The 24,820-nt window shown below is 40.6% G+C and overlaps 2 protein-coding genes across 4 annotated transcripts in view; one reads left to right on the forward strand and one right to left on the reverse strand.

The window, feature by feature from the left end:
- UBR1 (ubiquitin protein ligase E3 component n-recognin 1) overlaps positions 1–18,599 on the reverse strand; it is a 59,460-nt gene extending 40,861 nt beyond the window's left edge. Inside the window, exons 1-7 of one of the 2 annotated variants that reach the window (XM_066321271.1) lie at positions 18,457–18,599; positions 6,866–7,122; positions 4,672–4,750; positions 3,193–3,303; positions 1,765–1,895; positions 628–766; positions 36–98 (exon numbers count right to left, since the gene is read on the reverse strand). In XM_066321271.1, the coding sequence (XP_066177368.1) occupies positions 36–98; positions 628–766; positions 1,765–1,895; positions 3,193–3,303; positions 4,672–4,750; positions 6,866–7,122; positions 18,457–18,537 (861 nt within the window). In that variant the 5' untranslated portion in view covers positions 18,538–18,599. Of the gene's footprint in view, positions 1–35; positions 99–627; positions 770–1,764; positions 1,896–3,192; positions 3,304–4,671; positions 4,751–6,865; positions 7,123–18,456 lie in introns of both variants that reach the window. The other variant, XM_066321270.1, reaches the window with a different exon arrangement.
- A 3,027-nt stretch (positions 18,600–21,626) lies between these two features.
- Positions 21,627–24,820, forward strand: part of TMEM62 (transmembrane protein 62) — a 190,430-nt gene continuing 187,236 nt past the window's right edge. For both annotated transcript variants that reach the window (XR_010743821.1, XM_066321293.1), the window contains exon 1: positions 21,627–21,725. The gene's annotated coding sequence lies outside the window, so the exon portion shown is untranslated. The remainder of the gene's footprint in view (positions 21,726–24,820) is intronic.

The raw sequence follows: 24,820 nt of genomic DNA on the forward strand, positions 1-24,820 counted from the left end.
TGGGTTTTTTTGTGAAAAGTACTTTAGGAAGTTACCTTAATTTCTTCTTTTGCTTCCTGACAAGAGGCATAATGTCCTGCTTTAACAGCTCTACGACCCTGTTTAAGAAAATATCACGCATGAGACCAATATAAAGCAAACACAAAATATCACAAGTCTGATCCTTGCTCTGTTTTTTACACATAATAGAAAAACAGGGCCCAACATCACTCACAGTGCTATTAAACATCTAGAAGCAAATTAAAATTAACATAATTATCTGTAGGAAAAAAGCTATCCAAATTAACAACACAACAACTACATAAAGTCTGCATATCTTATTACAAAATGAGGAAAATTCATGTATACATTAAAACAGATGAGAGACATTTCTGCAGATTACTTTGAATACATACATACATATGAACTTTCCTCCTGGCACAAAGTACGTGAAATAGTAGAGCATAACCAGAGATATGTGCTTCCTAAACAAGTTCTCTGCACCTGAGAAACAAGTGCTGACTAAGTTGCTGTGACTTTCTCTCCTCAAGCTCCAGCACCCAGAAACAAAGATTCTGTAATCAAGTGACTGTAGTAGTAACTCATAATGACTAGAAGGTGACCCTCTGATATCCCAAATGCACTGACCTCTTTATCTATGGCAGTCGTGTGCAACTGGGCTTCACCAAGTTCACAGCCAAGTGCCCTTTGCAGGCTGTAGATGACATGGTCGTAAGAATGGTGCTCATCATTGAAAAGGACACAGTAGTAGCTGTCTACCTTCTCTCTGCTGGGAAAAAGGTAACATATGATACAAATAAAAGGAAAATTGTAAATACTGTCCTATCAAGTATCTTAATTGATAGCTCAGGAAGAATGTCAAACACAAGAAAAGTTGTTCAAGTAAACCAAGCATATTCTTCATACTAATGACACCCCCCTCATTATCTACATCACAAAAAGCCACAGAAATTATGTATCAAGTAGAAAAGAGAAGTTTTGAAGTAATTTGATATTCTCTTCCGATTTCCTTTCTCTGCTGTTTTATGAACCCATTTGTTTTATAGTGTGATATACAGCCTTCTTCCATTTTCATAGAATCATGGAATGGCTTGAGTTGGAAGGGGCCTTTAAAGTTCATCTAGTCCAGCCCCCCTGCAAATGAACAGGGGCATCTTCAACTAGATCAGCTCCTCAGAGCCCCATCCAACCTGACCTTGAATGTCTCTAGGGATGGTGTATTCACCAACCCTCTGAGCAACCAGTTCCAATGTTTCACTGCCCTCACTGTAAAAAATTCCTTCTTGAATTTATCCTAAATCTACCCTCCCTGAGCTTCAAACCATTAGCCCTTACCCTACTGCAACAGACTTACGACAAGGTTTGTCCACATCTTTCTCTCAAGCACTGTGGAAAATCTGCCAGGTCAGTTCTGCTCCACTGTCCCTTAGCACCCCATCAGTGTCTCCCCAAAGACAGCCAATGGCATCTCGTGGGTCTCTCCACTCCTGACATTTCCTCCCCTGTGCACTAAGACCTGCTGCTTCACTATGGATCAGGCTGGCTCAGGAGCACTTCCCTTCAGTCACTGATGGAAGACAGTCACACACTACTTTTCCCATGAAGTATCAACATACTTTCTCTACATAACTCTAGGTGAAACACACCACAGTGATGTTTACAGGGATTTCAGCACTGATGTCTGCATGAGTATGAGAATATCCCAGGCAAAATTATAATCCCAGTTGCTAATGCATTGAGAAGAAAGCTGGAAATACTCCCTACCTAATGGTGAGCTCCACAGGCAGTTCCTTCTCTTCCTCCCAGATAAGCATATCTACAATGTATTTTATCACAGAAGGAAACACTCTCCTAGAATGCTCCATAATTTCTTCATTCAACTGACATTCAGAGTTCTGTAAAACATGAGATAACATTAATATGGAAAAGAACCCAGAAAAAAATAAAAAGGGGGTTGGTAGAGTACCTATTAATATAATTGGAAATTATACTATAATATGTATACATGTACTGTAAATCATACGTATATATTTCTACTATAATCAGGAAATAATCCTCTTCATGATTTTCAAGCAAATTAACCTCACCTAATTTCTTCTTTTCAAAGTTACTTCATCCCAAGGGCTCTCCGTAGTACTCCAACAGTTTCCTATATCTTTCTTTATGCATCCATGATTTGTCTAGGACTAGACTATGAAAGGCCTAACTAAATGTGCAAGCTTCACTTTTCTCTTAATCTTTCATTCAAATAAGCTGTTTAACAGCTTTCTGCATTGCCATAGGTACAAAAAGTTTGCAGTGCAGACCAAGTAACAAGCTTCAAGTGGTAAAAAAATTGCAGCGTCAACCATTTTTATCTCTAAAATCTATTAACTTTCTTCAAAAAGAAGGATGAAAAAGTAAAGGAAAACTTTGTCTCATTTTTCTGTAAGACCAGTGCTTTTTCTTCTTTTTCCATTTGACTTTTTGACCAGAACATAAATAACAGTACATTTGCTACAAGACCATCAGGGATTAGGGGTCTGCTTGCAATGACAAATGCAGGTTTTTCATCCTGATTATCTCAGAAAGAAGGACTCTAAAAAAATCCCAAATTTTACCTGAAGCAGTTGATTTGCCTACATTCTATTTAAGAATTCTTTGTAAGATGGCATATTTCTTGTTAATATGCTCCCTTATGAGCTACAATAGCCATGAGACATCCTAGCATAAGAGGCTAGTTTCAAGGCACAGAAAATTTTTTTAGTCATAGTGACAGATCACACACCAGAAGTAACTGACAAATGCAATTGTTCAGTAATGCAGTAATGTAGAAAGGAGAAAATATTAAAATCCAAGTTCTAAACATTTTCTAACTGCTGGGAAACCAATTATTTATAAATAAGAACTGAGTAATATGCTTAGCAAAGAAAAGAACAAGAGACTGCAATTTTAATTCCAAATGAAAGACTCAAGTGCTCAAGACCGGTAGATGAAACTGTCTCCAAACAAAAAGCAAAAAAGCCCCAAGGATGTCTAGTATATATGTTTGATCCCAAACACCTTGACCAAGGAAATCCTGATTCAACTTCGCTGAACCTGTTACATGAGTTATACAATAGATATACATCCATATACACGAATAAGCACTCTTAAAAATAAGAAGGTAACATTTACAATATTTATTAATTCCACTTTAAGCAATATTCTTACTTCTTTTGGAGAACTTGATGCTCCAGGCTCATGTTTAGTACACAGTGGTCCAGCCTTCCATGCCTCTGTATCCCCACAGTCACAAAATCCACCTCCAGTGGAGCTATGCATCTGGAAAAACCATGTGTTTCAGTCATGAAATATGACCATAAAAAGCAAGAGGAAAGTAGCAATGTGTATTATTTAAATCAAATATACTTATATTTTTAAGTATAAACAACTACTTAAAAATAGAAGAGTCACTGCATAAGCAATGCAGCGACTCACCACAGGTTTTTTTTCTTTTTTTAGATAAAAAGAAACTTACCAGAGGAGAAGGGGGCTAAAAGATAAACTTTTTGAGCAGAAAATAAAGAAGGAAATAAGAGTTGCTGCTACAGAAAGGTATGAAAGTCATAAATAAATTTAACTTGAAAGTAAGTGAAAAAGCCAATGACTGATGAGTGTTTCATAAATGGCAAAATATTTCTGGGTTTATTCAGAGAATTATAGCAAACTGTTCAATGCCTTCCTTAAAATTACTTCATCAAGTTAGAAAATGTTAAAAAAATGTGGATATTAAACAGACATTTAGTAGTATCTCTACTTCTAACTGAAGAAAAGATTAGATGATCTGCATCTAAATACATTTTTATAACATTAACTTTGCATTGCACTCCCAGAAATGTACAAATTCCGATCCTCCATTTTGGCAAAAAAAGTTCAGACAGAACTCAGGGAAAAACAATTATCCTTAGCTTCCTCCAATCTTGGAGTAATTCCCCCCAATCTTGATGTAATTGTAAAATAACTCTGACCCAATAAAAAGACATTCAAAAATCTGTTATTTACCTGAAACATTTTAAAATAACTTGATCTAATTAGATGTGCTTCAAGCAGGAAGCTGGACTGGGTGACCTCCTTAGGTCCCTTCCAACATAAATTACTCTATGAATCTACAAAGTGTACATCCTGTATTCTTTAGATGAAAATGCTACAAATCTGCTCCCATCTAACTACCTATTTCCATAACTGATGTTGTGCCCAAAGAATTTACTGAAAAACAGGGAAATGACAACAGCTTCTCAGCCCAGCTGTGGTTCCACAGTGCTCTCTAATCATTACAATAATTTCCCTGGGTTTTCACCTTACTGTTACATCCCAACAGAATTGACTGGGACTTAGGACACAACTGACATTTGCATTCACAGCTCTTTGCTTCTGACATGGAAATTACACTTCCATGAAACTGCCAAAGAGAACATGGTATGTATTAAGAAACACTCCTTTCTCTTTTGTTTCTTCATTTAGCAAGTTGTTGTTCTTAGAAGCAGCTTTACATAGCTAGAAACACAAAAGAGAGAGATTAAGTAATTCATAAAACCCAGAATTTATTTTTTAATAATAAAATTACTAATGGTTTATTATATGCAGTTTTATATAGCCTCAAAAGAACTTCTCTAAAGTTACAAGTACCATTTCTTAAATGGATTTTCCTACCTTGTACCGGTGGTTCTTGTGAATGCTGTTCTGGAAGCAGTCAATACAGAGCACACAGGTTGGATCAACAGCACAGTCTCTGCAACAAAAATGGTAAGTGGAAAATTTTCTAAAACACCTGAAATTTTCATGCACAAAAGTGTATGTTGCTCTGAAAAAGGAAAAATTGATATTAACAACAGATTCAAATCATAAAAACATTGACTTTCATCATCTTTCTGTGACATGGAGTGATCAGTCCTGTTAAGTTTGAACCATGTACTCAAATCTGTTGTATCAAATTCTGTCAAAAACATGCCCAATTTCCACTGTCAAAATTTGCCTAGCAAAACTTTTTCTGGTTTTGCTAATAACCAACTAGGAAAACCAGTGAGGACTCTGAATTAACTTCTATTATTCCTTCCAAAATCAGTCAGTGGTCAGTTTGCTGATTAAACTTTGCTACACTTCTACTAGGTTATGTTTCTAACTTTTAAAACATAAGTTAGAATCTGAAAATAATTCCTTTCTAAGTGAGCAAGGAATACATACTTTGAAATGTAACTTGTACAATTTCACTCATGCACTTATACCTGAAAAATATGGAATTACACCCATGGGTAATCTAATTCCATTTGCTCTTTGTTTCACACACATACTTTTATATATTGCCTTTTTCTTTAAAACAGTCTTTAAATGGTCACTTTAAACCATTTCTTTAAAATGACCACTTCTTCTTTAAATGCTGTTTTATTCTGAGCAAAATGTGTATGACAGGTGCTAAATGACAACATATTATTTTTTTTTACTTTATACCATTGTTCAACATTTAGTTCAAGCTTTTTTTACTACTAAAATATCATGTTAATTCTGATTACAGAAATAACTTCCTTCCAAACCTTCAGATTATAATTACCATTACAATAACACTTCAGTAACACTCATTTATTACCATAAATCTACTGAAAGATGAATCAAAGCAAAAAGAAGGCAGAAGTGACTGCTAGATTTGATTACCCAATTCAAGACACTCAGATTTCAGAACTTCAGAGTATATCTTTTATTTTTAGCATTTGGATGCCTAAAGCAAACAGATATCTAGCGTCAGTTGCAGTAGCAAGTGCAGTATCTTGTATAAATACTACTACATTTTGGCAAGACTGGAACTCAGAAAAATAAGAAAGAGACCAAGTCTGAGATATTTAGCTTCGTCTTTTTGCCTGCCACCATACATGAACTCTGGAGAGGTAAGAAGAGAATTATTCCCATTCTGGCAATGGAATGGGACTAAACTCCTTATCCAGCTTTTTCCTTCACACAACTGTCCCACTCACTATATACTTTCTAGTACACACAGCAGGACTTCTTCAAAGACCATTCTACTTTCATACACAACACCAGCTGATTCCTAAAAAGGCTGAAGAACATGTGATTAAAACTTGACAGTGCAATTCATAAACAAAGTTTATAGAGAGCTTTTATTTTGACACTTCCTAAATTCTAAGGGGTAGATTTTTTAGTGATAGTGCTTTTCATCCATAATAATATTCTTTCAGTATTTCTAATTAAGTTTTCTAGGCTTTTAAAATAAACTGAAAATCAGAATAAACTATGGCAATAGCATCATATTAATGCTCATCAATTGCCAGAACTGTTGCAGTCTTTACATTCACCACAAAAGCTGCTGGATTTTTAATACTTATATATTTTTATTAATTATACTTATTAATATATTTGTATTAATAGGAATTATTTAAATCAGTTCTATCAAATCAATGAGTAGACTCCTTTAATATATTTCAGGATGAGAAAAGAAGGTGAAAAAATTACAATTGGCCACACAGCTATTGCCAAAGCAAAGGACTACTGAGGTTCAGAAATGCTGAATTCTATTTCAGTCTTTCAAAGGGTGAGTACTATATCCCTCAATTCAGGTGCAGACTCCATATTCATACCCTTATGATCCAATACTTTAAACCAACAGCTTTCAGTACTTTTCCATTTCCTTCCCTATTTCTCTGCCAGTGTTCTTTTCATATGCAATTTTTCTCACTCTAAAGTGGCTTGAACTGGGAAACAAATGCCAGCATCAGTTAAGCGAAGAAGTACCATGACACAAGCAATGACTAGTTAGCAGCACAACTGATTTTATTAAAGCGTTTTTGCTGCATTATCTCAGATGGGAACATTGATGACAACATATCTTCATTCTTACCTGCAAGAGTACGTTGTCTCCCCTCCTTTGAACACTTTTCCACAGAGCTGGGAGGTTCCACTCTGTTGTAGTTTCTCCAGGAATATATCTGGGTCCTCCCCAAACAAATAACATTCCAGGGGGTATAATATTGCTGCCTGGACCATTTCTTCTTGTTTCTCCACCAAGGGGTCCATTTCAGCTGAGTAAATATTTGGCACATGTTTTGCCAAGCACTGTAAAAATGTAGCTTGGAAGTCGAATCTTTCATCACACCACTGCAAGAAAAAGTACACCCATGGATAAACAAACAAATAAGTAAACATAAAGAAAACAGGATTACATACTTCTATTGTAAATTCAGATGTCTTTCCTACATCAGAAGTTAGTTCTTTGAGCAATAAAATCCAAGAAACCATGGATTTCCAATGACTTCTCTGCTATTTTCCACCACAGTAACCCCCTGTTCCTTTGAAGTCTTCTATTAAAACACTCTAAGGCAAGAGCTGGCAAGTGCTATGTTACTGTAGAGAAACCCACACACTAATTCATTTTCAACAACACTCTTCCCAACAGGCCAACCAATACACAAAGCTTGATGTCTGTTCAGCTGCCAACAAATGAAAAGAATTGCCACAGATGGGAAAAGTTTGGGATTCATTCCTCTGCCTGCTGATAGTGACAAAATATGTACCAACTTAATGATCTTCTGAAAGCCCTGTTGAACTGGTCATCAGAGGTCAAAGCTACTGAGGAAGAAAGAAGACCAAATGGTCATACAAGCTAATTGTCATCAGGAAACCAGACTAAAACGCAATTTCATTTTTGTAAGTCAATTAATAAAAATGTTTCTTTCGACTTGTGGTTCTTTGTCCATAACTTTACTTCCAGCTTCTTTATTTCTCTGAACAGTTCTCTCCATTTGTCCTATTTCTGTCTTTCAAGTCTGAATATTCTTTCTTTCATATTATTCCCACTGTTTAGAAATAACTTTTGGTTTCCCCCATTGCAAATCAGACAAGACTCCTAAAGACAACATCCTTTCAAGCACAACCTTGGTTAACATTCAAATACCATGGAATATCCCAAGTCAAAAGGGACTAACAGGGATCATTAAGTCCAAAACAGGACAGCCCCAAGAACCACACCATGTGCCTAAAAGCATTGTCCAAATGCTTCTTGAACTCTGGCAAGACTGGAGCCACAACTACTTCTCTAGGAAGCCTGTTCCAGTGCCCAACCACCCTTTGGGTGAAAAACCTTCTCCTAATATCCAACCCAAATCTCTCCTGGTGCAACTCCATGCTGCTCCCTCAGGTGTTGTCAGTGGTCACCACAGAGAAGAGATCAGTGCCTGCCCCTCCCTCGCCTCTAGTGAGGAATGAGGTCTCCCCCCAGCCTTCTCCAGGCGGAACAGACCAAACGACCACAGCCACTCCTCAGAGGGCTTCCCCTTCTAGACCCTTCACTATCCTTGCTGCCCTCCTCTGGATGCTCTCTAATAGCTTGGTATCCTTCTTTATTGTGGTGCCCAAAATTGCACAAAAGATTCAAGATGAGTGCAAGAAAAATAATACATATGTAACTTCATAAATAGCTCTAAAGGGAATTTCCTCTAGGCCACCAAGTAGGGAATAAGCAAACCACCGAAGGGTTCAGACTGAAAGGCAGCTCGAAGAAGTAGACTATTTTTATAAGAAAAGCAAAAAATCCTCAATCCTTTACTTATATTTTGGCCATCAATCTTACTCAGCATTCCCCTTAGGTAGCCCATTATTTCACTTATCATGGTGAAACATTGCAAAAGCTCATGGAAAAGATAAGCCTGGATAATGTGGTCAAGCAGAACAGCAAATTCATCCGCGATTACATTAGAATATTCTTATTTTGTAAGTGCAGCAGCTTGATTATTCTTATCAGATTTCTTGACTCACAAAGCATTTAAACCTGTCCATTATTATCTGAAAATGAAGACCCATTCATGAAGTGAAAGGAATCAGTTATTTTAATTCCAATGCTAACAAATAAATCTGGTTTTGTTCCAGAATTTCACCTGAGCACTAAGCACCACTGAAATTACTGTATTGGTTATAAAAGCTGTAGCATACACACATATGTAATACTCAAATATATAGGTATGTATTTATTTTCACATATTCAGACCTAAGAAACAAAAAGAAACCAAATTAAATGGCTGCCTTTTTATTTTAATTAACTTATTCAATTTTTTCAACTACCTAGCAACATTTTTATTAAATAAAATGACATTTATCCAGGGCATAAAGATACTAAATTGTAAAAAAAAAAAGAAAATCCAAATTTATCAGATACTTGCATATTAACACTGAAAGAAGAAAAATATCACTCACAGATGATGGCTCTGAGAAAGCTATTCAATTGTAAGAGGCAGCTGAAAACTGAATTACTTGATCGTATGTTTATTTTTTGTGTGCCTGATTTAAGATGAGTGGAAGTGAATTGTTCTTATCGTAATTACACTTTGTAATTTGTTGTTTCTGCTTAAACATATTTCCTCCTGTAACTTGTTTTTGTTTTATCTTACCTATACTGCATTATGGCTTCATCAAATTCCTCTCCCAATTTGCTTACAGTATTTAAAAAATATGGGAGGGTGGGATGTGGTCCCTTGGCATGCTCTGTTTGCAGAGCACAAGAGAATCCCAGTCTGTACCCTACTATCTTAATAACCCACATTCCCAAGAGATGGTACAAGTTTAGTTTCTGTGTTGTTGGTCCAGAGCATGTCATAGCTTCAAGAAACACAGGGCTAAGCTTCCCTGAAAATCTGCCAGAAGCGTAAAATGGGTTCTCACAGTCAAACTCACAAGCATTTCGAGCATTCTTGTGCAAAGCTTTTAATTCTATTTCAATGTTGTTCCAAGAAGAGAGGACAGGAAGTAGGAAAGGAGAGGGAACAAGAGAAGCAAGAGAACTTTCTCAAGCAGGCTGCCTGCCTTCTGGTAAGCGCACTAAAATATATGCTCAGCCTGTACATCAGCCAGAAAATATCCATTATACTCACAAGAGAAACAAGAACATTATTCTTCTTATTTCTAAAAGCTGCACCAGGCTAAACTTCAGACCTATTCCATACCCTCCGTACCTCCTATGAGAAGTAATTTCCTCCTTTCATAAAAATATTTTTACTATATTATGTTCAAAAGTATAAAAAAAAGTATATTTACTATATTATGTTCAAACTATCAACAATACAAAATCTGCCAAATAAAACACCCCCTATACTAACCTTGACTCTTCAATGCTAGCTTTGTCCCCTTGTGCCCACATATTGAAACTCAACAGTTGGCAAAGTCCCACTTTCACTCGGTTCGCTCATTCCCTTACCCCTCAGAAATAGAACTGAATTGAATAGAGTGTTCAATTGCTACAGATATAAAAAAACCATATGAATTGGTAAATTGATAGGCTATTTGGTTTTATTGATTTTCTAGACTTCTAGCTGGAAGTCTAGAAAAGCCAAATCGATGCGCAGGACAGTTGCAAGCCAAGATGGGCTAATACTGCAGCTTTCTGCCCAGGCCTGGCAAAGGCAGCCCTGAGAGGTTGTGGAAATGCCATTCTTTGACACACTCAAAAGCCAGGTGGGTCCCAGGAAACCTGCTCTAGGTGGAAACCTGTTTTAGGTGCTGGAACAAGGACTTCGAACAGAATGACCTTTGGAGGTGCCCCAATCATTGTGTGATTCAAATGCTTCATAAGAAAAAACCTTATTTCTTTATCAAACTCTATAATCTCCTAATTTCTGCTACTAGTATGCTCTAGAGAAAAGTTATCTTCCAGATTTGATTCCACTCAAGAGTAAATTTGAAATAGAGTACTGAAAGAGGCAGAAGCCACGAATAACACAATTAAGGAAGAAACATTACCATACAACCAAAATACTAGCAGTCAGCTCTCCACAGCCCCCCAGGCATTCACACCCTGCTCACAGGGGCCCACATGCTGTAAGCTAACACAGGAAAGCCCAGAGGAAGCTGGCTGAATACACTCTACCCCAACTGACACTATCCCACCAGAAAATATTTTTGGACTACAAACTTGAAATTACTGATTTTAGGAAAAAGAACCGCCTTCACATTTGGAACAAATTAGAGCTTCATCTAAAAATCTGAATTCTGAAATTGCTCAGGTTTTAAATATTTGTATTAGTGACCTTAGTAGAGTTCTTCCAATGGGTTTCTTGGTCATTTCCTCACTTTTAATTGAAGTTTGCCAAAGAAACAGCCACTTCACCACATGGACATCCACATGGCCCTGAAATAAAACCCCACAAACACTGACTAGAATGAGCTAAGGAAGTTCTCACTGCAGCAGCACACAACCTTTCCTGCAGAGGGAGAATAACATCCACACCACGCTGGCGGGCAGTCACAGCTATTGGAAACAGCAGGAAAAGGTGACACTCAAGAACCTGACACTAGTGAAGAGTGTATGTCAAAGATATTGTCTCCTACCTCTGCTTTTATACTTCGTACCTCTAATCTGCTCCAGACTAATCTCTTTTCCTACTTCAATCAGACATTCCTGTAACATTCCCCTTTTTTTAAGATGAGGGTAATTCTCAAACTGCAAGAGGAAGAAAAACGGAGGCAGGAGGAGTTGCAAAGCTGGGTTTCTCAAGTGTTAGCAGTTTATCAAAAGAGCAGACACAGAAACCATTTTGTCCACCACATTTGATTTGTGCTGTATAACAAAAGCAGTAGTTTTTCATCTTTATTGACTCCTCAGAAGAATATAGGGACAGAAGCACTGCTTCACAATACCACTTGAGAGCAAACCACTAGGAAACAATTTCTTGTCTTGCATGGGAAACATAGCCTCCTTCATGGGATCAGACTAGTATTTCTTCCCATGTGTAACTACATAGAGATTTTCCCAAATGTCAACTTCAACCAAACACGCAGTTTTGTCCTACATGTAAAAGGACAGTTTGTAGCTTTTTCCAAACGCCTTAAATAAGCATCATTCCAAAAGTTCAGAGGTTGACAAATTATATTTGCCTACAAATACAGCTACAAAATATGCAAAATATCTGTCATCGATATAGCAAATATAGGCATATCCAATTTTGTCTTTCACAAACACATTCCATTTACGAATACGACAAATCATGTAAGGAATGAGAGAGAAGGAAGTGTTTAAGAAAAACAAGGGGGAAAAAGTTAACAACACTCAATTCACTTTTCACCTGCAGATCAAGCACCAAATGAGATTTCTCGCCATTATGACAGAATTTCTTTATCATTACAGAGGTTTATTATGTATATCAATTCAGTAGCTCTTGCTTCCGTGACAATTTTTGACCTACCTTCTAAGCACAGTTCTCTTGGAATTCTGAAGTCTTTCCAAACTAACAGCTTGCACGAGGCAATATTATAAAATGCAGCTGTATTTTAACTGCACTGATTGACAGCCTGATCTTCTAGAGCAAAAGTGATTGCCTAAATTTCAAGATTATTTTTAGATTTATACATTAATCTAATCAGTGAAAAGGAATATTAATATTTATGAACATTAAACAACAAATTATAAAGGAACAGACATTACCAATAGCATGAAGTAACCTGGTCCAGCATTCCAGTTAAAAGGAACAGTAAAATACTTTGTCATGCATAGCAAAAATCTGTCAGGCACAAGATGACAACACCAGCTGCCTGTCAAATCAGCTAGAAAAAGCAGGATTTCAAAAGCAAATATTTAAAATGCTGGGGACATACTGATTTCAAGCAGGTGCCACTCAACATAAATACCAAATGCAAAAAGCAGCTTTACTTTAATGCACAGAACACATTACAAATTTAACAGAGATTAGCAGGACAACATCTCAAAAAACTTTTATTCTGATATTGTCTACCTAATTGAGGAAACATGACATTTTAAAAGGATAAATCTGCACAAGTTCTTTGATAAGTATGCAGAATTTGTAAAATTTCTTTGGAAAGGAAAGTTCAAAGTATTATTGAACTAACACTTTCATGTAAGGGTTCTGCTTTCAAAATTTTCGTTCCATTTTTCCTTCTTTTTATTTTGGTTTAAAATTACCAGCTTTCTAATGCACTGAAAGTAAGACCCAACTAGAGTACAGAATGCCTAGGCATTATTTTTAGTAAAAATAACATGAAGACAAGGTAATCTATTTCAGCCTCAAAGATATATATTCCACAAAGAAGAGGCTTCAAAAATAAACACTAGAAATTAATTAGGACTTCCTATTTCTTCTTCTCTGCCTTAAATCAAAATAAACATTTTGGGTTCTTTTTAGGAGCATAAATTCTATCTCTGGAAGGGCACAGTTCAAGGAGTTAAAATGGAAACTTACACTGTTTGTTTTGTCATATTCATAGAAGGAATTATGTTGTTTCACATTCTCCAACAAAGCAGAGACAATGTTTTAGTAGAGAATCCAAGCTGTAAAAATGACTGTTTAGAACAAAATAGCTGTTTTCTGATGCATCAGTCAACTCCTTTATATAACATGGCTAAAAAAACCAAAACATACTACCAAACTTTAGTATCCAGTCTGTTCTGATTATCAGTAACTACACTGAAAGAAGTAAGGCAGGTTTCAAAAGTGTTCGTTTCTTTCCCTTGGCACAACATGGGTAACATTCAAGACTGTCTAACGCTGTCCTAACAAAACATCAACTTTGACCTGAAAACATAAAAGAACTTTTTGATCTCCACAGTCGTTTAACTTTGGCCCCTGAGCCAAAGCAGGGTGCCAATTCATGTCAGAGGACGTTCTAACGATGCAGGTGTTTGCCCACTGGGAATGAGACTCAAAGCCAGCACAGACTACTAAAGCTTTGTCTACAGTACAACCCACCTCGGTTCCAGCAGTCACTAACAACTACCAGCTGAGCTGAACCAGAGCAAATGGGTGACCACCAGACAAGGACAAGTGACCACCAGTACCATCTGTTCCTGTTAAGCTGCTGGACAACTAAAACCAGTATCTTCTTCAGGGAAAACACCGCACAGACCCAAGCTGCTCAACCACTTGGAAACTGCAGGTCACTTCTAAATCACAAGCACCTGCAAAACCACAAGAGCGCAGCTGCAGCTCACGGGAGTAAGCACTTGAAAGCAACCTGGTGCCCAAGGAGACAGCTGGAGTCAAATCACGGCCTGTAGCTCTCTCTGCCACACTGGAGGTCCCTCTATTGCACCTCCCTATCAAGGGGATACTCCAGCCTATATATGCTGCAAAATTGAACCTACTAAGTGGGTTCAACAGGCAAAATAGTCAGGAATCCTAGAACTGGTTTTCAAGTCTTTTAGGCATGCAATCTAATCACCTTTTCATGTTCCAAATTTTTTTGTGAAACCTGCATTTGGTAGATAGCAACATACAACTAACACTAGATGAAGCAGGAATTTAGTATCACATAGTAAATCAAAACAATGTGCAAAACACTTATTCTGGGAGAAAAGTTATTCTTCCTACAAAAAGAGCAAAATCATCTTTGCAGAGTTACTTATAATATTCTTTGAGACTTTGAAATTGCATTTTAAGTTCTGACTATTCATTTGACAGATCATTTTTATTTTGTTCCTAGAGAAACAAAGGGAATACTTTGATTCTTTCTTTGATCCTTAACATCCATGCTGTGGTCTCCTACATTTGAAGGAACGGGAGATCCATGAAATGTCTTAGCAAGCACCAGGCTGCACTTCAAAACACGCAACTACAGTGAATATTTACAAAGAAGTAATTCATTAATGGAAGAACGGGGGTGCAAGGGGATAGAAAACAACACCACTACTTTTTTTTATTTCCTGTGTATTCACACTTATCTAATTTTCCAATTACCATCAATTTTAAGATTCACTGTATACAGTCTAATGCTGCAGTGAAGAACAATTTAGGTGACTCTACCTCACTTGGCATCACTCAAACACTTTCCCTTACACACCAAACCCAACCTGTTTATCCCTAGCTTCTCTACTGCTGTGACATCTAGGAGACCTGAAACAGTTACATGCTACCAGGAATATCCAGTACTTCCTCCTGGAGCCACATACCAGTCACAACTGCATTACTATAATAGGACTACAGCAACCGTACCTTGCGCACTTTATGTGGACTCAAGCAAAGGTAATGGATACCTTTACAATCAGTTCACCCCTGCGCTAACTAAGGTCACAAAAATTACCAGTAAGTATGAGTAAACATAAAAGCTGACAGGGAAGAAAAAAAATCACAGCACTACTTGATACCATAACAACGTGAAAGCACTTCAGTAAATACACAGGGATGCAAACAGGACGCGGGCCATGGTCCAGTTACCTGTTGCAACTTTCACAGCTCCATTTCTTAGACACTGACACAAGTGTACAGTAAATACTGTTCTGCCAATATGCTGCACTGTTCTAAATACAGTGACTTTGACCATGTGCGTTTCAGGGCTTTGTTGCACTAAAGGATATGATGGCTTACCTAAAAATCAAGTTTTAAACAAATTTAGCTTAACAAAGTAAAATTATATGGACATGTCATCTGGTCTAAGCAGGTCAATTCAGTTTAGAAGACACTGCAACTCCCAGTAAGATGCCTGACTCAGATTTCACTAATTTCAAGAAATAACCTGCACATGAATATGAATATCCTCTCCATATTACTACTTGATTACAACACATCCACAGTAGCAGGAATTCTCATATACCTCATATACATTTTCTCAATTATGTAACAGCACTGAATGACACAAAAGATCAGAAATACCTTAAAATGCACAAGTGCCTGTATAATGTTTTACATTATGAAACTGAATTTTGGAATTTTCCTGTCTTTAAAGGAAATATCCTAAAAATACAAGCTTTTCTCTTCTTGTACACCGCTACAGCACTTGAACCTCAGCTTTTGTTAGGAATTCTGACTGATGGCAAAAGAAAGACTCTTAAAAAAAAAACCCAACCCTTTTCTTCACAAATATTACTGAGAAGGTACACACACATAAAAATTTGAAGATTCAGTGTAAATTTAAAATCCTTGAAATAGCTTAATATCAAAGCCCTGCTCCAGGTAGCAGACACAAAAGCAGGCAGGAGTCAAACAGGAATTTGTTTAGAATACAAATGGACAACCAACCAAGGGCTGGATCCAGCCTACAAAGCAGCCTTTTGTCAGGCCACCAGCAATGCCTGCTAGCCAACTACCAGACAAGCCAAATCCTGCCCATCAGTCAGCCAAGTAAACTGTGGATGCTGTTGGGAAAGCAAAGAAAGCAAACTCGAGTTTGGTAGACAAGGTTTAATACCTAATCTGCATTAAATTCAGCCCACTCTCTTCCAGGGCAGCTCAGGGAGCAGTACAGCCACTACGGAGAAGCAGAAGCACAGACAGGACCTGACCAACCAAGACAGTGAAACCCCAAGTTAAGTATCTTCAACCAGTCATCCAACCTGAAGAGCTGGAGACTGACTCGGGCTGGGTGCAGAAGCTTATTACCTGAGTCATCACCATCCATTCCAGCACCAGGCTGGCTCCTGCAGAATCGTTCAGGTAATCCTGCATCATGCACCCAGCACTCTGGAAGGCTTGCAGCCACATGTGGTGCTGCACTGCAGCCAATGGCACACAAAGCCAGAGATGAACAGAGGAGCAAGAGTCTGACTGCTCTGACATTGAGACAGATTGGACAAGTTCAGTGAGGCCAAAGCTCACCCTACTTAACCACACAACTTTCCCATTCTAGCACCACACTGACTTTCAGAACAGCTGTGCACAAGTCAGTGAAAGAACAGTGAAAGCACAAGTCAGGCAGGATGTATCAGTTCCACCTACTTAGTACCACCTTTAGGACAGCAGTAAATTGAGTGTATTGCTTCCAGATTACAGCTGTCTCTAGCATCACTATAGCCAGGTTTCCTATCTAACATCACAAATGCTGTCAGATACATCCTAAGTAGACAGCCCAGGCTTCTCTTCTCCCTTTTTATAACATACCCTCAGCCCCTTACTCCCTGTCAAAATCCCTTCAGTTTACTTGGATGTATGGCAGGCAACATGGTCTGGAAGGCCAACTATCTTCCTCAGAAGAATGATAATGCTGGTCTAGACACTTTCAATTGGCTGAAATCACATTAAAATTAAGACAATTTAGTGGACCAGCATCACCTTAGAGCAGCTGAGAATCTCTTCAACAATTCTCTCCTAGTTTTTCACAATACCACTATTACCAGTTTTATGGATTGCTTGGGCTAACTCAGCCTCTTATGTCCCCAATTAATGAAAGGTTAATTGGATTGCTTTGATACTGATGGCCACCATTACCCTCAGTATCACTGACTTTATGCACAGCTCACAAGCTTAAGAAATCACCTGTCTTGGGTTCCAATTTTTGACACTGTGCAATCAAATCCCATTTTCCCTTGTTCAAAATCAAGCTGTTACTTAAAAAAAAAAATCCACACATAGGCCTGTTCCAATCACAGAAATATATGGCATTTAAGAATAAAGTCTGTGACTAGAGGGCCATTTCTAATGATTTGCAGATGCTTAAAAATCTAAGAAGAAGGGTACAAGGAATAATGCTTGGCTTAGTGCTGCCACATGCAAGACCAGTTCCATGAGTAAACAACTTTTATTAGTGTGTGTAGCATCACGTGAAAAGTAGCTATTCTACATGCTTGCCAGCACCCAACTTTTAAACACGGGCAGTCAACAGTTTCAAAATTACACTATGTGTGCATACTGTTACAGAAAATAGAACATAAAATGTAAAGTTCCTGATACACATTGGTCGGCCTTCCTTTCTTAAGTTGCCAGCCTCTGAGTTTTAAACTCTCCTAGATAAAGTGATCACTACACAAAGTTGTGGAGGAAACCACAGAAGGCACTTGTGTGCTACCACTAGACAGGGTCAACACCAATTTGTGTTCAATAACAAAATACTAAATCCATAGACAATTATTTTGCAGAACGAAAAAAGAAGCAATATTTCTGTTGAACACACAACTGTCTCCATCTACATTCTTTCTAAATAGCACTATTTCCTGCTTCATGCGCTCTGCAGAACAATAATTTGTTACTCGTCCTTTTTTGTTCCACAGTAAAGTCACCTTTAACTAAGAAAGGTAAAGAACTACGGTTAAAGATGCACATGTACACGACAACGTTCAAAGGACAGTCTCTGAAGCTTTCCAAAGTTTGATCTCATTTAATTCCGTCATTAAGCGCCAAGCGAAGACACGGGACAGGGGCTCAGAGATGCTGCGGGGAGCTGAGACAAATCGCGTCCCCGTGGGCCGCTGACAGCGGCTGGCCGCGCCGAGGGCAGGGCTCTCCGCTCCCGGGGCACGGGCGGCGAGCCCCGGGGCCGCAGCCAGCGCAGGCCGCCGGCACGGGAGCACCGGGCCGCCCGCTCCGGCCCCAACGCCCCGGCAGGTGCCGCCGCCTCCCGCCGGCTACGGGGGGTGCGCAGCGGCGCGTCCCGGCCCTCCACGGCGCCGCTCGGCAGCCGCGGACAGCCAGCTCCGCTCGGCGGGGCGGCAGCGCGGGCAGGGCACGGGCTGCCCCCGAGGGCGGGCAGAGGGAACCGCGGCGCGGCGCCGGTCCGCAGCCTCACCATAGCTCGCTCCGGGGCCTGCGCGGGGGCCCGGCCGCCCGCCGCTCCCGCCGCCGGACCTCTGTCGGCTCCGTCCGCCATTTTGAGAGCGAGGGACGCGGCCGGTGGCGCCGTCACGGCCCGGAAGGAGCCGCCGCCGTCACCGGGCGCTGCGCCCCGGCCCAGGGCCCGCCCCGCGCGCAGCCGCCGCCGCGCGGGGCCTCGGCAGCGCCGCCTGCGCCGGGGGAGGCCGCAGCAAAGCCCGGCTCGGCGGCGCTCGGCTGCCGGCCGGCCCAGCTGGCGTCGGGCCTCTGTGCGGCGATACGTGGATGGAGCTCCTCTGCAGGCACTCGGACTGTACCGTGTGGGTGCTCACTTCGCGCCCTGCATTACAGTCACGGAGTCACAGAATCACGGAATCAGTTAGGCCGGAAAAGACCTCTGAGATCATCGACTCCGAGCTTCGACCGAGCGCCACTTTATCATGCAGCCCATGCACTGGGTGTCACGTCCAGCCTTTCCTTAACCATCTCCAGGGACAGTGACACCACCTCCCTGGGCTGCCCATTCCAATGTTTAATCACCCTTTCTGTGAAGAAATTCTTCCTAATGTCTGCTCTAAAACTCCTGTGGTGCAGGCCACTATGTCCCCTCGTCCTATTGCTAGCAAGATAACAGCATATGTAATTTCATCTACACAGGTGCAAAGTCACACCACTTCCGTGTGGCCCCCATATGGGCTAAGCACAGGCAAAATATCATTGAGTTGGTGTAGAAGGCAGCAGTAGCTTTAGGCAAATGCCTGTCTCCAAGATCAAAATTTTTCCTCCACACCTCCTTCCAAGAGCATATTATAACTGTTCTGGGTACTTAAGAGATTTGGCAGATTAGGGCATTTAGGATCTTGATTGATAAGTGACAGACAAGACCTATGCATTGCTGGAAGTCTTCCAGATTGTTGCAGTCCAGTTGCACAATCCCCTGTGTTTGGGCCTTCCTAAGGCTGAGGAAATTAGGAAATAGCCATAGCATTGGATATTGGGGTCCATATCAAATGCCTGGTATCTTGGATATTGAGATGACTGCTTCTTCCCACTGTAGTCTTCTTGTTTCAAGCCTACAAGCAACTTTTCCACATTCTTCAGTTATCCGTATGGATGGGATAAAATTTACAAGTCACCTTTTCAAGCATTTTCAATGATGTTTTTGCACTGCACCCAGCCACAGGTACTCTGAGAGTTCTTCTCTTACATCTTCAGAACACCTGAATGTAGTTCTGCTGTAGCTACCAGTCATCTTCATATTAAGAAGTCCTGCAGCCTTGTTTATATTACTGAAATCTGTCACTTGAAATCACCATCACTGAGACAGGTTTAGGTATGAGGTGTAAAAATACAAAGTTAATTCTGCCACGTGACACTCAACAATTTCATCTCATTCTGTCTGTCCGTCTTGCTGATCCGTACCCGATCCTTTCCAATAGCACTGCTGACCACTACCCAAAAGTGTTGTTTGCACAACAACCAAGTTTGGACTGTAATTACTGGAGTCCTCCACCTGTTTTGGCATCAACACTAGCAATTGTATAATCCAGCTTCCAACGTAGTCGAGCAAGAGAAGCAAGGCGGAATTCCAGGACAGCTACCAATCCAGTAAAGTGGCAAGAGGGCTGCCTGCAGCCCCCTGTGCTGAAAGGCAAGCAGCTTGCCTGGCCGTGTCTTTTCCCTAGCTATCAGTGTGGGTTTGCTTCACTGTGGGACTTCTGGAAGTTATGCTAATGTAAATAAACTGCTTTAATTGAACAAGACATACTGTTAGACTTATTTTTAGAAATTACTGTTTAAAAAAATGGAACCCCCATGTACTGAGAGACAGCAAAGAAAGTGTCAGCTAACCTCTTAAAAAACAAATTGGCACCACTGCCCAGGCAGAAATGGCACGAAAGACCAAGATCTCCATGGATAGTACAGTAACAGAGGAAAGAAGAACAAAACAAGAATTCGTCTTGTTTTTCACAGGATCAATTTTAATACAGACAAAATGTTTGACAGCCTTGCTAGAGCTAAAATCAAATGGTAGAGCTTCAGAAAGAAAGTGAGTAAGCCCCTGTTTTCAAGATTCCCCCTGAAGATTACCAGGATTGCTGACTGATGTTTATTTAGAATCATTTCTTCAGGGTGTTTTTGGGGGGGGGGGGGGGGGAAGAGTAGAAAAGCAAGATGAAAGGCATCTTAAAAAAATACAAAACAAACATACATGAAGTCCTGCAAAAGAGTAGCTAAATTATGAAGACCATCTAAAAAGATGTCTTATTTTAATCCAGTCTAAGTGATCTGAAAAATTATTTTCTTGATCAATCAATGCTAATCATTATCAATGCTAAAAATGAAATCATTGTCCTATGATAAATTATATGAGAAAATAGAATTACAATTATACAATATTGAATTAGAAATTTCTAATACCTGGAGTTGTTTGGGAATGTTATGTTAAATATCAGAGTGATGTGAAGTGACAGAGGCTTTTTCACCTAAACTCATACATAAGATGGAAAGAAAAAATCCCAACACTAAATGAGTAGCAGTTAGTAAACTGAGTTGACAGCAAAGAATAACTTAGCAGTTATGAAACCCTGCAGTTGCTATAGCAAGGTTTAAAATTGTGTGCGTATACATATATTAAAAATATGTTCAAAATTCCATAAAAAGACTTTTGTCAGGAGCAAAATAGGTCAACTGCCTAGATTTCCCAGAAGGTAGAATTATAATACCGTCAGGAGAAAAAGCGAAAGTTTACATGCTGTGTTTGTAAGGAAGCAGGATGAGACACTGATCTTTGCGAACACCTGGTTTTCGTTCTGTTTTAACCGAGGCATTTCCAGGCACCCCAGCGGCTGGAGGGGAAAGCGGGAAGGCTCCGGGCCCAGGCAGCGGGGGGAGAGCCGGGATCCCGCGGCCTCGCCGGATAAAGCCGCCAGCACAGGGGGAGCGCCCACGCCCGGCCCTGCTGCGGCCGGTCCTCCGAGGCGAGCGCGGGGCGGCCCGGCGGCCGGGGCGGCGGACGCGGAAGCGCCGGGGCCGGCGGCGCAGGGCTGGCCCGGGGCGGGCGCGGGGCTGGCGCGGCGCACGATGCTGGGGCTGGCGGCGGGGCTGCTGGCGGCGGCCGCCGTGGCGCTCCTGCTCGACTGGTACGGGCCGCCGGGGGCGCCGCCGGCCCCGGGGCAGCGCCGCCGCTGGGCCCCGCAGCCCGCGCCCGGGGCGGCCGCCGGCAGCCTGCTCTGGGTCGTGCAGGTGAGCGGGGCCGGGCGGGCCAGGGGCGGCCCAGCCGCGGGCGCGGCGGTAGCGCGCCGTGAAGCCCGGGTTACCAGCGTTGTGGCTGCCCGAAAGGTCGCGTCCAGGAATATGTTCGGTGCCGGCAGCTCCATGTGCGGCTGCTGGGCGAGCTGCAGGCTGAGCTCTGGGGGGCGGGAGCCCGAGGCGAAAGGCCGGGACCTGTCAAACCCTTTACACGGGCAAGGGCGCGGGGACCAGGGACCGGACAGTCAGAGACGGCAGGGGCCCATGAACCCAGACTTGCCTGCTCTCAGACTGTGGGGGTATAAAAACACAGGGATCCCTTTCTTTGGGGCCCCTTCTCACAGGTAGCCAAGTCGAACTTTAATTCTGTTAAATTACTGCACCAATATTAAATTATTTGAACCATCCCGAAGTCTGAGACCCTGCTGTGGGAAACCTGGGGCTGAGCTGGTAAAGAAACCTGGTCTGTGCCTGTGTGGGGTGTGAGGGGGCCCCGCTCAGGTGGTACAAGCATAATGCCAGAGTGCCTCCTGGATGGCTGCACAGAGAAGTTTCCTTATCAGACAAGATGTGTGTAGTGGAAGTGGGTAATTAAAAATCACCTAATTATTACACTGCCCTATATATTGCATCAGTACCTGATGCAATATTATCTAATATGCCAGGGAGAGATGCAGGCTGTGGCTGTCTCTTTCTCTACCCAAAATCTCAGAAAAGTCGTGTGGCTGAGAAAACAGCTTTACTGATTTCTAGCAATAGAAAGTACTGTGCCAGTATTCGAAAGGTTAAATGTACACAGCTTTGTTTCCAGGTTAAACATAAAATCCAAGCTGGCTTGATGTCACTGTTAGGGACATGAAAGAACAAAGCAGACAGCAGAAAGGTCAGCAGGAAAGTTCTGTTCTTTATTTTTCTGATTCTATTTCAAATATACTTTGATCAGGATGCTACACAGGTAAGCCACCTCTTTGACCTCATTGGTGAACATCACTATTAATCATCTCTCTCCTCCTAGAGGAGAAAGATGTAAACAAAATAGATAAGTTCTAAAAATATACATAGTTTTCTTGATGCTGCATGAGAATAAAGTGCAAACAACGAAAAGCAAGCAATCTTGGGGCAACAACCTGGCAGAGTCCTGGAAGCAAATTGTCACATCGTAGTGTTCTGTGTCCTCTTCTGACTCTTCTTCCCAGAGCATTCCTGAAGCACTTACCTTGGAACTAGCCACAAAGTTGTTTACATACTTGTAGTTAATCTATGGCTGAGACGTCACAGGGATTGCTGTGCGTTTCCTTCTAACAAATAGCTGCTTTCACTGTTTTGCTTTCATTCTCAATGTCAAGAACACTTTGCCTGACTTTATTAGCTGCAGGCAGTGCTCTTAGTGAACCAGCTGGCATGTTTTAGTCCTTTGGTTCTCTCCAGCTGTGGTGTAATTTTTTTCAGTAATTTTTCCTTAAGTAACTTAAGGCTTATTTTTACCACATAAGGTATTAATGTAAGGAGAGCCTCTATCCTGAGCTGCTGTCTTGTGAAGAGTCAGAGCAGCTTATAGCAGCTGCAGAGCTACACACAAGCAGCATGCACAGGCCCATGTTTCTCTTGCTATGTACTCTCTGGTTTTGTCACTTCAAGTGGAGTTCTCCTAAGGATAGGTCACAGCACAGCTAATTTGAGACTTGGCTTTACTTTCAAGTGGTTATGTTCTCTTTCAGACATGCCCTTTAACAGCTGCTTTATTATTCACCTAACTTGGAAACTAATCAAGCACCAAATCTAGCCTTATGCCTCATGATGTTGTGGGAAACAGGCTTCATGCTCCCTGGTGACTCCACAGGTCTAGCCTAGGTCACTGAATAGAGCTCAAGATGGTTAGTTCTGCCCCCAGCAGTTTCTGCTTTTTCTTCCCCTACACAGGTCTATCTCTTATTAAACCGAACTAAATCATAGTCTTTCTACTTTAATCTTCTATTAATGACTCATCTACCTTTGTTGTAGCAGAATTTCCTTTCTTACCCAGTGCCAAATAGACACTCTAGTTCAGTATTGGACAAGTTTATAATTATTTCTCCCATTTCTATCAGCTGAATGCATTCTACTGTTGCTCTGGACCCTGTAATTGTCCCTTGTTAATGCTTCCCTCTCCTGAACCACATCTTTGCTAGATAAGGAATGTTGATGGTGATTTCTCCTCACCCCTAAATCTCTTCCAACCCATTTTACTGAAATTAACTGCCTGTGATGCAAAGAGAGGCCAAGTATCCACATCAGTCAGAGGGAGGGGAAAGAGCAGCAAATGGGCTTTCACCTAAATTTTGGAAAGTAAATAAGGGCATTATAAGCTTTTCATGTTGCCCACTGTCTTTCTTTTTATTTGGATATCATCTGAAGTGAATTAAAAATTTAAAAAAAAAAAAAAAAGCTCCACTTCTGAGATCTTCATATACTGTGGCTGTTAGTGATGACAGAAACCTAGTCTCAGCTCTCAGAAGTCCCAGGACACTGTAATTCTTAGAAATGACGACTTGAAACTTTTTTACAATCTTAAACTCATGGGGAAAAAAATTGGGAGGGTCACTGTAGAAAATCAGGCTTCCAAATCACTCTGCTGTAAGTTTGGAAATTTACGTTTCCTGTAGTTACTGGTAGAGCAGGAGTAAAGTTTCTTGTAAGACTGCTTTTTCTCAAGAATGAAAACTAGCAGTTTTGGGTTTCTCTGTCTGATTGCTGAGATAAATTAATTGCAAATCCACAGGCTGAAAAGAAGCAAAACAAGTTGTATCCTTGTCAATGATTAAATGAGGTTTGATGTATCAAGATAGTTTTGCTGTGCTCTTTGCTTCACACTAGTTTGAATGCATCAATGAAAGCAAACATAAAGTTTTATCTAAAAGTGTTTGCCTTTTTTAGCATGTAATTCTGATCTAGGCAAAAAATCCATGTAATTCCAAATGGAGAATTTTCCTAAGCAGAATTAAAGAACTGTATTCAGGTAATATTTTCTTCATACACAGATGACTGAATAAGTAGAAGTAAATAATTTTTCTCCAAGGTATTTTATCTGGATTTTTCAAAAAACTACAAGC

This window comes from Sylvia atricapilla, chromosome 6 (assembly GCF_009819655.1).
Source record: "Sylvia atricapilla isolate bSylAtr1 chromosome 6, bSylAtr1.pri, whole genome shotgun sequence".
Classification (NCBI taxonomy): Eukaryota; Metazoa; Chordata; class Aves; order Passeriformes; family Sylviidae; genus Sylvia; species Sylvia atricapilla.